The sequence below is a fragment of the Pipistrellus kuhlii genome, unplaced genomic scaffold, assembly GCF_014108245.1.
Source record: "Pipistrellus kuhlii isolate mPipKuh1 unplaced genomic scaffold, mPipKuh1.p scaffold_m20_p_1, whole genome shotgun sequence".
In the NCBI taxonomy this organism is placed as follows: Eukaryota; Metazoa; Chordata; class Mammalia; order Chiroptera; family Vespertilionidae; genus Pipistrellus; species Pipistrellus kuhlii.
The window spans coordinates 153,245,320-153,262,351 of NW_023425404.1; the positions used below are offsets into that span (position 1 = coordinate 153,245,320).

General features: G+C 42.5%; 1 protein-coding gene across 1 annotated transcript in view; it reads right to left on the minus strand.

The window, feature by feature from the left end:
* The window catches only part of FRAS1 (Fraser extracellular matrix complex subunit 1), a 446,031-nt gene that overhangs the window by 167,860 nt on the left and 261,139 nt on the right, over nt 1-17,032 (minus strand). The window contains exons 21-22 of the mRNA XM_036412793.2: nt 3,216-3,368; nt 2,659-2,805 (exon numbers count right to left, since the gene is read on the minus strand). Of these exons, the coding sequence (XP_036268686.1) occupies nt 2,659-2,805; nt 3,216-3,368 (300 nt within the window). The remainder of the gene's footprint in view (nt 1-2,658; nt 2,806-3,215; nt 3,369-17,032) is intronic.

The window sequence follows — 17,032 nt, forward strand, 5'->3', positions numbered from 1 at the left end:
TCTTATCTTTAACTTGTACTCATTCTCCAGTCTCTTCTTCAAGAAGGCTTTCCCTGATTCTCCAGTCTAGAATAGGTCTCCCAGTTACTAGTTCTATAATGTTCTATACATTTCTCTCATGCCATATATAACCATTTTCATTTAAGTGATTATTTAACATCTGTATCCTTTAAGCTAAAAGCTTCATAAAAGTAAAGGTTGCTTTGTTCCTTGCAAGAATCCCAGCACCTAACTTGTTATCTATCATCTTGTAGGTGTTTAGTAAACACCTGTTGCATAAATGAAAGAAGACAGATATTTTAATTATATACACTCAAGCACTAGCATCTCTGCCTCATTCTGAAATCTTCTCTAAGTATAGGTCACAGGAAAAGTCTAGAGAGTGATCATGGGAATTTTAAATCTATGGGATATCAAAGCATGAGGCACACTGCAGGAAATTATCTCCCTGTGAAATAAAAAGAAAAAAAAACCCTCTTGTTTTACCTATAAAAAAAAAGCAATGATATAACATATTCATTAGAGTATGGAGATTTGGAATGAAAGTTCCCATAAAAATTCTAGATGGGAATTTCAGATAATTTGGGAGTAGTTAGTAAAGAATATTTTAAATGTTGGAAACTTACATGATAGTAAACTTTTATCCTTTTTTTTTTGTTTTAATAAGATTTCAACACATAGTGCATCTTAATTTTGGCAAAGTGTTTGACAATGATCCCAAAGATAAACTTGTGAATACACAAATAAAGGGGTCTAGTAGTTGTAGGTGGTTTTGAAGATGGTTGAAATGCATACTCAAAAGTGATCAGGAAATCTCTGTAATTGGTAAAAGAAATGTCTAATAGAGTAATATGACCAAGTCATTGTTTTTTACTTGATCAGTATTTTTATTAATAACTGTAATGAAAACAATGATGTCATTCTAATGACATTGAAATATGCCATATATAACCATATAGGAAACACAGTAGTTAAGTTTTACTAGCTGAAAGAATAACAACTCAAGTGTATTTTGCCAGTTGATGCAATAAACTAAAAGTAATCAGATAAAATAAACAAAACCATAAGCCTTACATTTATGTTCCATAACAAATTAACACAAATAGAGGATACAAAAGGCCTTAGACAGCAATTCCTATAAAAAAGGATCTGAAAGTTAGGTTGATTAAAAGCTTATTACAACTGTGATATGGTTACTAAGGAAATGAATACACTTTTGAGCTGAAGAGCCTAGATGTAAACTAAATGTCACCTGGAACCCCCTACTTGACAGGGAGCTGCAAAAAGAGGTCCAAATGCCAGTTCCTTGGACTGAGGTCACAGGTCAATACACAGCTGAGTTTCCTGTAATACTTCCTCAAGCCTCTGTCTGCCTCCATGCTCTTGAATCCTTTTATGCAGTCATTTCCCCTTGCCAACTCAATGTAATACTCAGTCCCTTCACTGACTTCCAAAAAATATAGATTCACATTGAGTATCTTGAAACGTTAAGAGGACTTGGAGGGATGCACTAGTGTCACACTGAGTAGCACAGGCTTCTACTGTTTCTGTCTGAACCATTCTTCCTCTCTCATCTATCCCCTCATCCTTCTCCAAGGCAATCTGCAAATGTGCTTGTCTCACTCAGGACAGTTCTGCACGTACCAGACCCACTTTGGTCCTCAGCTTCCATTTTCAGAGGGATGTGGATAAGGGGCATTTCCATGAGGTATTAGTCCTATTGCAGTCATGCTGGGATGAACACATCTGGAGTAGCAGGTACAGTTCTCTAAGGTCACTGACTTTATGGATAGTAGACAGTGAAGAAAGAACTGAGTGAACTAGTGATTAATAACTTGCTCAAAGTAACAAAGCTAGTGAGTGGTAGGTAGGATTTGAACTCCTGACTCTACAGCCAACTCTCCTAACCCTAGTCCATAAAATTGAAATATCAGCACTCTATTTGTTAACTTTCATTTTCAAATGAGAAAGTATAACAATATATATATTTTGCAAATGACACTTCAGTGATTGAAATAGAGTCAGCCGTCTCAGTCCATTTTTAAAAGTGTTCTGTCATCTGTGAAGGATTTCCTAATTTGTTCCCCTCAGATTTGCCCTTTCCCTAATTTATCCTAACTCTTTGTTTTGCCTGACTCAGTAATTAATCATATTTTGACTTATTTCAAAAATAAGACATCTATACAAGTAACTCTCCTGCAAGACAAAATAACCACTGTTTGGGCAGAAACTAAATACTCTGTGCATGTCAAGCCTTGCATATTGTCAATATTCAACAAATACATGTCAAAAACAAATTAAATCCAGAGAAGTGGTTAGGTCACTGGTTGTGTGCTAGAATGAGCTCTGCTCAGGATCTTGGAATTCAAACGCTGAGGGAAACAATAAAAGGAAATACACTAATGTTTTTTTATTTTTTAATAAAATAACTATGGAACAGAGAGAGTAAATAAATGACTGACCCAAGCTCACACATCTGGTACTGGCAGAGGAGAGTCCATGCCCAGCCCTTTGAATTAGGGTGATATCTGATTAAATCTGCTAATGGCATCCATATGCCTTTTTAGATTAATGTTCTTCCTCTTATAAAAACAAAGGCTACAGGTAAGAACAAGGAAGCAACAAGAAAGGAGAGAAAGCTCATTTTTTAAGACCTACGTTGACAAGAATGGCTGTCATCGAGATAGTGCCCTGGGAAGCAGGTGGTGCTGCAGGTGCCAAGGTGGGACAGAACGAGGCCGGTGTCACAGGAGGAGCAGGAGAAGGGTCCTCCGCCCTGGCAGGTTCTACAGGAGAAGTGACATCCTGCGGAGACACAAAGAGAACCTATGAAGCCAGACTCCTTTTCAAAGTAGTAGCCCAAGAACTGTTCATGAAAGCCCAATGCTGAGGTGGGTGTGGGAAAGAGGGGGTCAATGGAGGAGAAAGAGGGACATCTGTGATACTTTCAACAATAAGGATAATTTTTTTCTTAAAGTCCCAATGCTGAGAGCATTAGCTGGTCTGATGTATTATCACAGTGATCACAGTGTGCTCCCTCTGCTTCCATTCCTACTCCTCCCTTCCACCTTACTCCCCCCTCCCTTCTTGTTACTTCCTGCTCCCCCCCCACTCTCCCCCCCCCCCCCCCCCGCCCCGGCTCTCATCTTCTCAGCTATTACCCAAAAGAGAAGCTCAATGGGTGCCACCAGCTCCTGTGTCCAGCACTTACTTACTTTTACAAGCTCCTTTCTCTGTGTAATATCCAGAAGGGCAATCGTGCACACAGTGGTCCCCCAGCAGCAGGTACTGGGTGTTCTGACACCTCAGGCAGATGCTCCCGGTATTGTGGAAATCAGCTGCACATTGCTGGCACAGAGGATGGCAGTCTGGAGAGGGCAGGGGAGCACAGAGAAAGCAGATGATGGAAGCACCAAGACTCATCACTACACCAAAGGGCAGATGGAACCGCAATTACCACCGTTGCCGCACGGACAGCTTGAGCGCCCAAAGGCGGTATATCTGGCAGTAAAACCGAAGTGAGGGATCTGCACAAATTGCGTTGTTTGAGGTTTTTAGCAAATGGCCAAGCCCAGCACAGCAACTGAGTTTTCATCCCTTTCCAATTGAACGACCTTCAAGTTCTAGGGCAGCATGCGAAAGATACTTGCAAGGGGTATACAGAGAGCTGTCAGACTCACAGAAACAGTACCACCGATACTATCACCATTTCCCCAAGAGCTCCGAGAACTGGAGGACAGCATGCTCCCCTTCCCCGTGCTTCTGAGCTATGCTCAGTACCTCCCTCCTGCCCCCAGATTCGGTCTTCCAGAGGCAGTATGCCAGTCTCAGGCATTGGTACCGAGGGATTGGAGTTAGTAAACCATCGGTTTCAGTTAGTGGAAAACTTTAATGTTTAACTAAAGGAAAATTTATGACAAAGAGTTATGAGTTGAAAATTCATTTTCAGGACGCGAAACATAGCTCTCAGAAGCTCTGTTGTACCAGTTAGGATTGAAGCTGTAAGACAAATTATCTGGTATGGCGAGCGCTGACTCTTGTTCTCGCCCATATAATGGACACCCTTTAATTAAAGAACTTGATAGTGTTCATCTCCCATTTAGGTGAAAACATCTGTCCTGTTAATATCTTTACATCCCATTTACCATCCTCCATTCCAAAGGTGGGAGAAAATACCCAAATCCATAATTACCCACCAAAATAAAAGAGGAGTAAAAGACCTAGGAAAAAGAAGAGAGAGCTCTGGTTATAAGGCCTTTCCATCTTCCCCTTTAGGATTCAAAGCACTGTTCGTACTTGCTAATATCTCATGCAGGGACCAGTTAAGTCTTGTTTCATCTCAAAGTCTTGTAGATATAGATTGGAATTTCTACTGATGCTTAGACTAAAAACAATCCTGTCATCGGAACAGATTGCTGACCCCAAACTCTGCTAAAACAGGTCTTTCTCTCTCTACCTTCAGTGACACATTTTCTTAACTGCTGATCATCCGAGATGTGTTCCCTGTGCAAGAAGCAGATCTGAGTCCCATACCCAGCACCCACTCATCTGCATGAGAAGCCGTGCTAGGACCTTTATAGCGACTCCAGCAGTTGAAGCACAAGAGCCCTCCTAAAAAATGCTGACCCTCCTGAAGCACAGCAAACTAACAGCCCTGACCTTGCTCTGAACTTTCGGAGTTTCAAGTTACAGGCAGCCTTTGCTAGTCTTAGGAACAATTCTGAGTATCCTAAGAGCCAAATTAAGCCTCATGACAGCCCTTCAGAGATTCATAAAGGAAATTATGACTGTATGGAGAGAAATATGATAAGGAGGCAATGTTCCTTGATTTAATATATGGTTTCCACACAATGCCAACCTTTTTAAAATCTTTTTTCCCTGTGCCCTACTCACAGTGCCAGGAGCACAATCCTACATGTACAAAGGGGAGACTCAAACAAGCTTTAAAAGTTGCTGGAGCCAATGGAGGGACCGTGCTTTGTGGTTACCTAAATGCATGGATGCATGTTAGGATTGGGCACATTACTGACTCAAGGGGCGATCACTGGAAAGGTCATGGCCTCTTCCTCTTTAAAGCAAGTACTTGCAGGGCGTTCTGGGCTCAGGCATGCATCCACAAGATCTGCAGGTGTGCAGAGATCTAAACACTAGTTGCAACTAACTGCAGCTTTCTCTAGTGTGCAATTAGAGAAACGAAAAAGAGTAATCTCTCAGGGGATGCTTTGAAGAGACAGTAAGCAGGTCTCGGGAGTGTTTAGTGGGTACGATAAATAAATATTTACGGATTTGACTTATCTTAAGGATCTCTAGACGCTGTTAAAAAAATAAAGGAGCATAATGTGTAGTGTTATTTTTAAAGGCAGATAGAGCTGGGTTATGGACGCTCCTTCACACTTCATGGCAGCTGCTTTTAAACCTTTATTACTCTAGTCTAGTCACCACCCCCCACCTGCCCACCTCCTTCCTTCCCATGTTATTTCATCTTCTACCTATTTCGGCTCTTCAAGCATGAGCACCTTCAGTTCCTCCCTGTCAACCTCAGCACATCTGTATTTACCCATTTTTATTTCAGTCCTTCTCTCACAGAACGAAATAGCTAATTCTTCCACCTACATTCTTTTTTTGTTGTTATTAATCCTCACCCAGGGACATTTTTTCATTGATTTTTAGAGAAAGTAGAAGGAAAGGGAAGAGACACATAAAGAGAAACATTAATGTGAGAGAAATACGTCAACTGGTTGCCTCCTACACAAGCCCCAGATGGGGCTGTGGATCAAGGCTGCAACCAAGGCGCATGCCCTTGACTGGAATCGAACCCGGGACCCTTCAGTCCTCAGGCTGATGCCATTGAGTCAAACTGGCGAGGCTGGACCAATTTTCAACATTATTTGAAATTCAGCATTATTTCATACTTTCCTTCGTCTCTATTTGCTTTCCTTGACCTCAACTTCCAAATCTCAGGCTACTGATTCCCTCCATGGTTTCATGTTAAATCTTAAGACACATCACTTGCATGATGGAATGAGTACCCAGAGGCAAAGAGAAACCAATAACTGACAACTGAAAATATAAAACAATCAACTGCAGGTTGCCCAATGCATCACATTAACCCAAGTTGGGTTATCGTTTTACCTCACGCACATAACTACCCGAGTTGAACTCTCTGTTTTGATTCACTACCTGTATTCATCCTTTATCCATTCACCCACGATTTTAAAAGTCTTCTAAACACCCAATCCCATGAATCGATTCATTCCAAAACAACAATGTTAGTGGGTCCCCTGATAATACACTCATGCAAACCTCCATTCCCAATGCTATCATACACAAGTCCCCGACAGAAGAGCACTTAAGTAAATATGCTCCAAAGTCAATCTGAAAGTTGACTGACTTTTATTAAACCAACCAGAAAAAAAAAAATCCTAAAACCCAAGAAACACCTTTGTCTTAAGAAGCTTGACATCAAAATCGCTTTGTAGGGGAGAGTATCTCGGGAGAGCTCAAAATGAGTGATGATGTGCATGGAAAAAAGCCAAAAATCAGAGCAACAAGGGCTTGAGGATTAATACCAGTGTTCTGACTTGTAATCAGAGAAGCATGGTTCCCGAGGGCAGCCTGCAGAACTCAGGCACAGCAGGCTGAAGTGGCCAGTCCCACCGGGCACCACCAGCAGCAAACTTCAGGCTCATGCCCAGAGCACCACTGTGACCCTCTCCCAGGACAGGGGCTGAATGGGACTCGAATGAGGATCCTAAGGTTTTATTTTTCTGACTACAAAATGAACTATGATTGTAAATATTAAGAACATTTTTACAAAGTTTAAGTAAGCATAAAAATCACCATATGTAGGGCTTTCAGATGAAATACTAACAGTGACATTTTTCTTAGTTTTCTATACAATATATATATTAGAAGCCTGTTGCAAGAACAGGGCTTCCTGTGGGCTTCCCTCCCACCACGACCACCCTGTGCTTTCCTCCACTTTCCCTCCCGCAGCCACTGCTGCCACTGCTGCTGCCCTGTGGTTTCCCTCCGACTGCCATCACTACCCCACTTTCTGCTTTTCTTCCTTCTTCCTTCTATGCTATCTTCAGTCTTCACTCCACATCTGAGTATGCAAATTAACCACCATCTTTGTTGGGTTAATTTGCATACTCGCTCTGATTGACTGGTGGGTGTAGCGGAGGTCAATTTGCATGTTTCTCTTTTATTAGTTTAGATACATTTTTTTAAAAGATATATTTTATTGATTTTTTTTTGATTTTTTTTTTTACAGAGAGGAAGAGAGCGATAGAGAGTTAGAAACATCAATGAGAGAGAATCATCAATCAGCTGCCTCTTGCACACTCCCTACTGAGGGTGTGCCCACAACCTATATACATGCCCTTGACTGGAATCGAACCTGGGACCTTTCAGTCCACAGGCCGACGCTCTATCCACTGAGCCAAACTGGTTCCGGCACTTTAGATACATTTTTAATAAATTAGATTATATTAAACATTGTTTTTGCAATATCTTTATTTTTACTCAATAACATCAGCATTTCCATGTGTCATTAGACACTCATTGTAAACATAATTGTTAGGGGCTCCATGATATTCAGTAAAGCAATGATAACACCTTTGAGTGTTTTAAATTAAAGTTGACCCTTGAACAATACAGGGGGTTAAGGGTACCAACCCCATGTGCAGTAAAAAATTTGTATATAATCATTACTTCCCTAAAATGTTATTACAGTCATCCCTGGGTATCTGTGGAGGATTGTGTCCAGGACCTCCTATGGATACTAAAATCTGAAGATGCTCAGTCCCTTATGTAAAATAATGTAGAACAAGGTATACAGTTGGCTCTCTATATTGTTAGATTCTTAACCATGGATCAAAAATACTATTTTCCCCTGGCAGTTGTGGCTCAGAGGACTGAGCATCATCCCATGCAACAAGAGGCCACCAGTTGGATCCCCAGTCAGGGCACATGCCCAGGTTGTGGGCTTGATCCCCAGTACTGGGTGTGCAAGAGACAGCCCATTGATGTTTCTCTCTCACATTGATGTTTCTATCTCTATTTCCCTTTTTCTTCCTCTCTCTCTAAAAAAATAAATAAATAAAAACATATTAAAAAATATTATTTTTGCTATGTGGTGGTTGAATCTGTAAAGCCTAGAGACATAGAGGATTGATTGTGTATTTACTGAAAAAATATCCATGTATAAGTGGACTAAGATGGTTCTAAAATCATGTTATTCAAGGGTCAACTGTATTTCCTAAAAGACAATGTCAAAGAGTACAATTCATATTATTATAGCAGATATTTATTGAGCTCTGAATGTATATTAAGCACTATGCTAATTATTATAAATACATAATCACATTAAGAAGATGAAGTAAGCATTATTATTCCTATTTGAAAGATAAAGAAATTGAGACTTAGAAGTTAAATCTTTTGCTTGCACACACCATATCCATACTGACTCCAGAGCATACACTTTTAACCACTAAGGACATGAAAAAATATAAAATACTTAATAAGTATTAAAATTTTCTTTCCAGAAAGCTTGTATCAATTTACATTTCAAACGGCCATTCATGAGACTGTTTCATTATATTTTTGCCTGCACTGAGATTTTAAAAATAGTAAAACAACCTTGGCTAATTTGGCTGGTGAAAACTGGTGTTACATCATGAGATTAAACACTTTAAAAATATTTTCTTTCAAACAACAAAAATGTTTAACATTTAGTATACTCACAGAGCTCAGTATGGTGGAGAACAGTGACCCTGGATGTATAAAATATGTAAAAAAAAAAAAAAACAACCCAAAAAACAAAAAAACACACACAACACAATAATCTGAAATATCAACCAGTCAGCTCTCTCCTCATCCACTGTAACTACCCCCCATTGGGCCAGTAAGAAAGGTTTCAGACTCAGGCCTTTGAAGACACCAAATTCAAAAGCCCAGCACAGGTGAAAGAAGAAAACACAGACTTGAATGTGCACTGGAGCTAATAGACGCAGTCCCCTCCCCATCAACATAACCCCTTTACTCTCCATCTTCATTCCCCAGCCTAGAAAAACCCTTCACTCTGGAGAGGAAGAAGGAGCAGAGAGACCATCTGCTTTGCCCCTGCCCCAACCCCTTGCAGAATAGGTTGGTGGCAGCCCAGTGGGATATCTAAAAATCCAAGAGTAGAGTGGACTTGGGCTGTGCTTCTTGACTTAAATAGGTCTGTCTCCAAATGGAGTCCTGTGTCACAGGGCAAGGGAGATGGTGGCACAGCAGGACAAGCAAGAAGAGACACTGAGACACAGGACTGCCAGGAGACTGTTCCATAAAATGAAAGCCAATAAAAGGGCTATCACTCAGTCCAGAAGGATTGCTAGAGGAGGCCGAGACAGGAGCACTGTGTGGCTCAGCCGCAGGAGCCATTCAGGACCTGAGTGGGTCAGTTTTGGAATAGCCTGTAAATCAGGAAAACGGGTGTAGATTTTATCCTATAGGCAATTGGGGGTCAGTTTGTGAGTGTGTTTGTCCTTTACCAGTCTATTTACTGAGCTATCTGCTTTTAATACAGACATGAATAGGAAATTATTATGTGAAAGGTAATTAGTGATGGGAGAAGACATTAGAACTACTGCAGACAACCAACAATCCAAGAGAACATCCAACAGCTCTCAATATGAAACTGGGGCTGGGAGGACCTCTCCAGTTCTCTCCATTAGGAATATAAAAGGCCCTTCTCTGTCGATAACATCCCCCAGCTGAATTGCTCTCCAGGGGCTTATGCTAGCTTAGGTATATTAAGAATACTAGAACATAGGTACATGAAAGCTATCATGAGCAGGCATGGAAATCTGGGGTGTCCCTTAGGAAAAAGAAGAATAACATAAACATACCACTGGTTTGTGTCCCAGATAATGACCGAGGAAGATCTTTTTACAAATTGCCAGTTTCTAAAGCATCTTTAAAAATGAAAACAAGAGTAGAATTTGGCCACAACAGTTGTACCTAGAAAGTGGCCACTCCCTATTCATTGAATGAAAGAAAAAAATTACTGGAGTAGTTGGGACCAGTTTGGCTCAATGGATAGAGCGTCGGCTTGGGGACTGAAGGGCCCTGGGTTCGATTCCGGTCAAGGGCATGTACCTTGGTTGCGGGCATATCCCCAGTAGGGGGTGTGCAAGAGGCAGCTGATCGATGACTCTCTCTCATTGATGTTTCTAACTCTCTATCTCTTTACCTTCCTCGCTGTACAAAAATTAATAAAATATATTTAAAAAAAATTACTGGAGTAATAACACTAGGAAATGGGAAACTTGGAGGCCCTTGAAAAAGGTTTTCAAAAGCTACTTCAGGCCAAGCGGGAAGGGCACTACTCCTCGGCTGTGCTGTGACAACATACAACTGCCTTGTCAGTGCCATTGGACATAATGAAGAGAAATATCTCTGTGGTCGGTCAACTGCATTGATTATATAATCTACACATAATTAAGAGGTGGCAGGAGCCATCTCCAGGCCCGGCAGGAGGTCATGCTGTGTCCTGGGGAGCTGCTAAGGCACCAGTTGCTTTAGGCACGGTAAAATCTGTGGGCACACTTTCTAAAGACTAAGCTGATTTGGAGGCAAGTCTTGAATTCTTCTTGGTGGGCGTTGACCACCTGACAAAGTCTAATTCATATTCTTTCTGGACCCGCGCTGGAGGAGCACAGCTGTCAGAAAGCGAGTCCCGCAATTGGCAGTATTCCCGGAGAGGCCAACACACCACAGAGTGAATTTCCCCAGAACCACCTTCCACGTCCACTCCTCCCCACAGGTGATATTTGGAACAGTTTCACAGGATGCACGACAGGAAGTGTATACCGTCGCCGCTTTATCTGTACCAGGACTGCGGCTGCTAAAATAGGGGAGCTGAGTGCCCAACCCGCCAGCCCAGCAGCCTCTGCAAGATTAACATCCCGTCCTAAAAGCCCCATCTGTGCAGTAAGGCATTTGCCTCTCACCCCCCTGCCTATAATCAAAAGAGGAGGCTAACCTCAAATGTGTCTAAATGGCCAGTGGATATCCATTAAATGCCTAAAAACAGAGCCGTTCCGGAGGCCATCACTCCCATTGCTACTCAGTACGTAAATCCTTATTTGTCACTATTTCAATTACAGTGAAAAGTCTTTAAATATAAAACTCATTAAGGGTGACAAGGGAAGACTAGAGGCCCAGGATACATTTATGGATGGCCTGTTTCAGCTTTCTGGTGTAGCGTAAGCATGTGGTGGGAATGGGGGAAGGCAGATGGAATTCCAGTTGTTTATCTATGAGCCTGCTCGCTAACAAACCCAGGGAATTAGCACTTTAAACAAACAAATTAATGAACACATTACAAGGAAGCCTGGGAAGGGAGTATTAGCTTGAGCTGAAACGAATACATTTCTTGGTTTTGAGCAAGCAAAGGATTCTATTCATTTCCTAAATATGCACAGCATGCAGATGTGCTAGAAATTGAAATAGCTAAAAAATTTAATATTTTGACTCGGCAGTTGCAAAACCCTGTAATGTGCCACCCTGCAGCTGTGAGGAAATGACAGGTGGTCATCTCTGCGTGGTTCTTTCTTCACATCACAAAGGCTCTGCTTCGAGGATCAGCGAGGATTACCCACAATCATGATGGATGGAAGCACATGGCAGCGAAATGACTTATTTCGCATCTTTGGAATGAAGTCAAAAAAGCTTGAAGATATTAAAGTAAATGTGTACTGTCGAAGCAATGGCTTTGGATGTTGGTTTTATGGGACAGTGACTCCTTAGCTAATAAATAATGACCTATAAAGACAAATTTAGACACACAGTGAGATTTTTAATAATCACCTGTCAGTTGATTAGGTTCTTAATGCAACCACGTTAAATGTGTTTGGAAGCGGTTACAATACTCAGCACTCATAGCTATTCCTCATCAGGAGCAAAAGAAATGATTTCATACCAAAACTCAGGGCCCAGAAAGTGTTCATGGAATTTGAATTCTGATGCCACTTTTGAAACCAAAAGGTGTTACTCATGAGATAACTACAGATGGATTCCAAGAAAGCACCAAGATGGCGGAGTAGAAAGAAGCATCCTCTCTTCCCTTTTGGATCATGACTTTGTTCCTAGCCCAGCCCTGAGCTCTTATGAATCGTGTTCTTTTTGTTAGGGGCTCTGGATTAGTACAGAGACCATAAAACAAAACAAAACTTCCCCCTTTTTTCAAGGTCTGCAGCTATTGTCTCATCCTAAAAAAATTCACACACCCTGACCCCATAAAAAAAACATACCCCGCTACAATAGACTGACCTGCAGATTCTGCCTCAACTCAGTGTGAGCAAACTCACAAGCATGTAGAGAAGGCTGCAGCAAGACCTGGGGAGTCACAGTTTGAAAAAGGAGGGGCAAGAGGCACTCTCAGATATACGAGCAAAGTTCTTGCCTCATTTTTGGTGGCAGTTCTTGCTGCCAACAAGGAGACATGAGCCCCACTCCTGCCCAAGTAACCAGCCTCCCATCAGTTTATATTTTACTCTCAGTTTACACCCACGATAGAAAAATACCCACTTCTATTAACATGCTTGGAGCATCAATTGGGTGTGAGGTACTATGGAAGTTACTGTGGGAGACAGAGGAGTAAGCCAGGCTCAGAACATTCCTTTGAGATGGTCATGACAAGGTCTAATGTCAGAACAAAGCCACATCTAAAATGCAATAGGTGTCAAAGGAGGACCAGAGAATATTTATCTAACAGGGGTAAGACAGACTTAAACTTGTATGCTTATGTGATCTTTATAAATGGTGCTGGCTGAGACATCCTCGTTAGAAGGCAAGAACAACATGCACAGGTACACAGGAGGGACAGTGGGGAGTGGGGAGCACCCAGCAGAGACAGAGCTTCAGATATTCACTCAGGAACCAAGGGATACCAGGAGGGCTTAAAACGCAGGGTGACAAATGTATACTGACTGTGTGGACCATGGGAAACGATCAACAAGTTCCCACCATCAAAGTGTTTTCTAAGCCAAAGCAGATCTTCCAAAAGAGTCACCCTCTCTTAGGAAGGAGTGGGCAGAGCCTTCAGGAGAAAGATAAGCTTAGGTTTCTCTTTATTAGCAGAGAAAGGGGAATGCATTTAAGAGGCATTGGGAAGGAGAGTTTGCAGAATATGCAGTGATTAGAATGTGGCATGGGGTAAGGGTAGGAGGGAAATAGATGTAACTCAACTGTTTGAATTGTGCTGATTGAAAAAATCAGCAGCGGATGGACAAGAAAGACAGACAAAGAAAGAAAAAGACATTGTGGATGGGTGGATCGAGGAAAGGAAGATGGGGTAGGTTTTCTTTGAAGGTTTTTGAGTATGATATTGCTGTGGGTCAGTTGTCCAGCAAGTAGATAAAAATGAGGGCCTGCAGATGATCATCATGTGTGTACCTGGGACAGACTCGAAGGAGGAAACAGAAATGAGGGTCTCTTTAAGGTTGTGAAAGACACTAAGGTCCTAGAAGAAAGGGGATGGGAGGAAGAAGAGAGAAAAAGAGGGAGATGAAATGAGTAACCAGAAGAGGAAATAACTGACTGGAAAGACCAGCTTATGGAGGTGAGGGGCAGATAGCTTCTGGGTCACAGATGAGGGGCCCCATGGGCCAGGATAAGGGAGCTCCTTTCTCAAAGGAAGAAGTGAGGAGCCCCAGATGGGTGGCTCAGTTGGTTGGAGTGTCATTCCATACACCAAAAGGTTATGGGTTTGATTCTTGGTCAGGGCACATACCTAGGTTGTGGGTTCGATACCCTGTCGGCGTTTACAGGAGACAACTGATTCATGTTTCTCTCTCACATTGATGTTTCGCTCTCTTTCTCAAAGAACAAACAAACAAAACAATAACAGCAAACATATCCAAAAGAAGAAGGAGAAGGATGAGGAGGAAGAGAAATCATGAGGGAAAAGAGGCATCTAGAAGAAAATACCAGACATTTGAGCAGAAATGGTGAATTTATTGTTGTTTTAATCAGATTATGTTAATATTCTGAACAATAAAGAAAGCAAAGATGCAAACTGAGTAAAATGTGAGTTGGGAAAGAGAGGAGGGTGCATAGGGGAAGGGCATGGTGGGCAAGATGACAAAACATCTCAAAGAGCTGTAAAGAGTATCACTGCCCTCCCAGGAAGCAGAGAAGGTCATACTGGAACCAGATCAGGTGATGAAGGCTGATGACACAGTGACCCACGCGTGTCCTCTGAAGTGGCATCACTTCAAAACCTAGCACTACTGCTCACTAGCTGTGAAACATTGGTAAATTGACTAATGCCATCTATCTGCCTCTTGGGCTATAAAATGGAGATGCTATTAATCACAGGACCAACCTCCTGGGGATGCAGTCAGGACTAATTGAGATCATGTATGTTAGGAGCTGGAACATATTAAGTGCTCGATAAGCATTATCTGCAATGGATCTGATCAGAACTGACATTAATAGTGATGATCATGCATCCATCTAATCACTATTTTACCCATGAAAACCACAGAGATTGACAGAGAGGAAAGTAGGTAAATATAGCCTCTGCAGTTTTGCTCTCTTCAGTACTGAAAGAATTACGTAGGAATCTAAATTCAGCTGTGTTCTTTAGGCACAGACCCTCAAAGGCCTTCTCTGCAATGCAAGCCCTGACCTGCAGTGCCTAGGAAGATAACAGCAATCCTGACTTCATGGGGAGCTCTGCCAAGTTGAGTTTATACGTTAAGATCTTTCTGTCATTACCAAAGCTAGGAAAGACAGTGTTTAGTGAAAGTCACATGAAGAAGAAAATACAAGTTCTTTTTAATTTAGGAAGGCCCAATTTAATCATGTCGTATTCTTTTATTCTGAAAGGGAAAGTTCAAAGAAAAAAAAAAACACGCCTTGAAATATTCGATCATCCTTCAGCAGTCAGGGTGGCCTCTTAAATAAAACATAAATAAGGAGCACAAGGAAGAGACAGTCATTGAAAGTCCTGGAGAGAGAGATTGGATATGCAATTCAGAGTTCAAGCAAAAGGAGATAGGGCAACAAAATGAGAAATAAGAAAAGAGAGTGCATTGAGAAGAAGAAGAAGAAGAAGAAGAAGAAGAAGAAGAAGAAGAAGAAGAAGCAGCAGCAGCAGCAGCAGCAGAAGAAGAAGAAGAAGAAGAAGAAGAAGAAGAAGAAGAAGAAGAAGAAGAAGGAGGAGGAGGAGGAGGAGGAGGAGGAGGAGGAGGAGGAGGAGGGAGAGGAGAAGGAGAAGAGAGGAGAGGACAAGAAGAAAGAAGAAGAGAAGAAGAAGACGAAGAAGAAGAAAGAAGAAGAAGAAGAGAAGAGAAGAGAAGAAGACGGAAGGAGTAGAGGTGAGGACGGAGAAGAAGGGATGTAGAGAGCATTCGAATGCGGCCAGGCGACGGAAAGAAGCGACGTCTCCTCCTCCGTCCCCCCGCTCCAAGCTCCCCGCAAGAACCTACATGCACATTTCAGGCCCGCGAGAGCCTTCCTCAGTCTCCTTCTCCTACTTCTCCCCTCCGCTTCCTCACGCCCCTCCCCCTTTCATCCATCTAGGAGAAGAAGGAGAAGAGGAGGAGGAAAATAAACAAGCAAGTGTTAAAAAAAAACACATAGAAGACACAAGAAAAATTGAAAAAAATAGAGATAGAAGAATAGGACCAGTTGGAATAAAGTAGGAGGTGAAACAGAAGATATAAGAATCAAATAAATGAGTCACACGAGGGAGAAAGAACCTTGTTATAATTACCTATGATGTATTAGAAGGTGATTACATTAGAGCAGGGGTCCTCAAACTTTTTAAAGTGGGGGCCAGATCACGGTCCCTCAGAGAGCTGGAGGGCCGGACTATATGAACTACTAATTCCTACCCACACTGCACATATCTTATTTCGCAAAAAGGTAACAAATACAATATAAATAAAATGAAGAACATTTATAAATAAACAGATCACTTACCAGTATTTCAATGGGAACTGTGGGCCTACTTTTGGCTGGGGCGGCATGCTGTCAGTCTCAATTCTTCCACAAAGAGACTTGGTCCAAGTCCCCCCTCCCCGCCTCCTGGCAGAATTTTGATTTCTCATATCAGCACCAAACACCTTCCCCCCAAAACTGGCAGAATTTTCCATGTGGGCAATTCAGCACCGAACCCCTAACCTCCCCCCACCTCCCACCTGGCAGAATTTTGATTTCACATATCAGCACCGAACACCTTCCCCCCAAAACTGGCAGAATTTTCCATATGGGCAATTCAGCACCGAAGCCCTGACCTCCCAACCACCCCCCACCGCCCACCCCCCAATTGGCAGAATTTTTATTTCAGCACCGAACGCCCCCCCCCCCCAAAGGGAAATTTTCATATGAGTCAGCAACCCCCCACCCCCCAATCGGGCAGAAACCCCCCATCTGGCAAAAATTTCTTTCTATGGCACTTTCGACCGACCTTTGGTGAAGGCAGTGGAGGGAGAGGAGGAGAACCTCACTGACAGGCAGGCACAGCACACAGACACCACGTTGCCTGGGGGTGAAGCGGGCGCCTTTTTACATCATTGCCGCGCAGCACAGCACAGACGTGCCTGTGCGGGCGGCACGTCGCACGCTCTGAGCCCCAGCAGGCACTGTGCTCTTAAAGAGGCAGAGGGGTCAGAGCGGCCGTGCAGTGACAGTGTATATGCAGGTCCTGGCGGCCGAACTGTAACACCTCGGCTGCGCTCACTGCCCAAAAAAACCTGGCGGGCCAGATCAGACTCCTCTGAGGGCCGCATGTGGCCCGCGGGCCGTAGTTTGAAGACCCCTGCATTAGACATTAGTTCCCTGAGCATTTAAAGCAGAGTTCTTGCAACTTTTTCCAACAGTGCTTCTCCTAGCCACCTTCATACCAGTCTGTATCAATCCATCTTTTAATCCACCAATCAAAAAATCGTTCTTAAGTCTCTATAGTGTGAAATCACAAATTTCTGTTGTGTGGAATTCTCTAGTTCAAATCTTGGTTCTATCTTCCAACGTC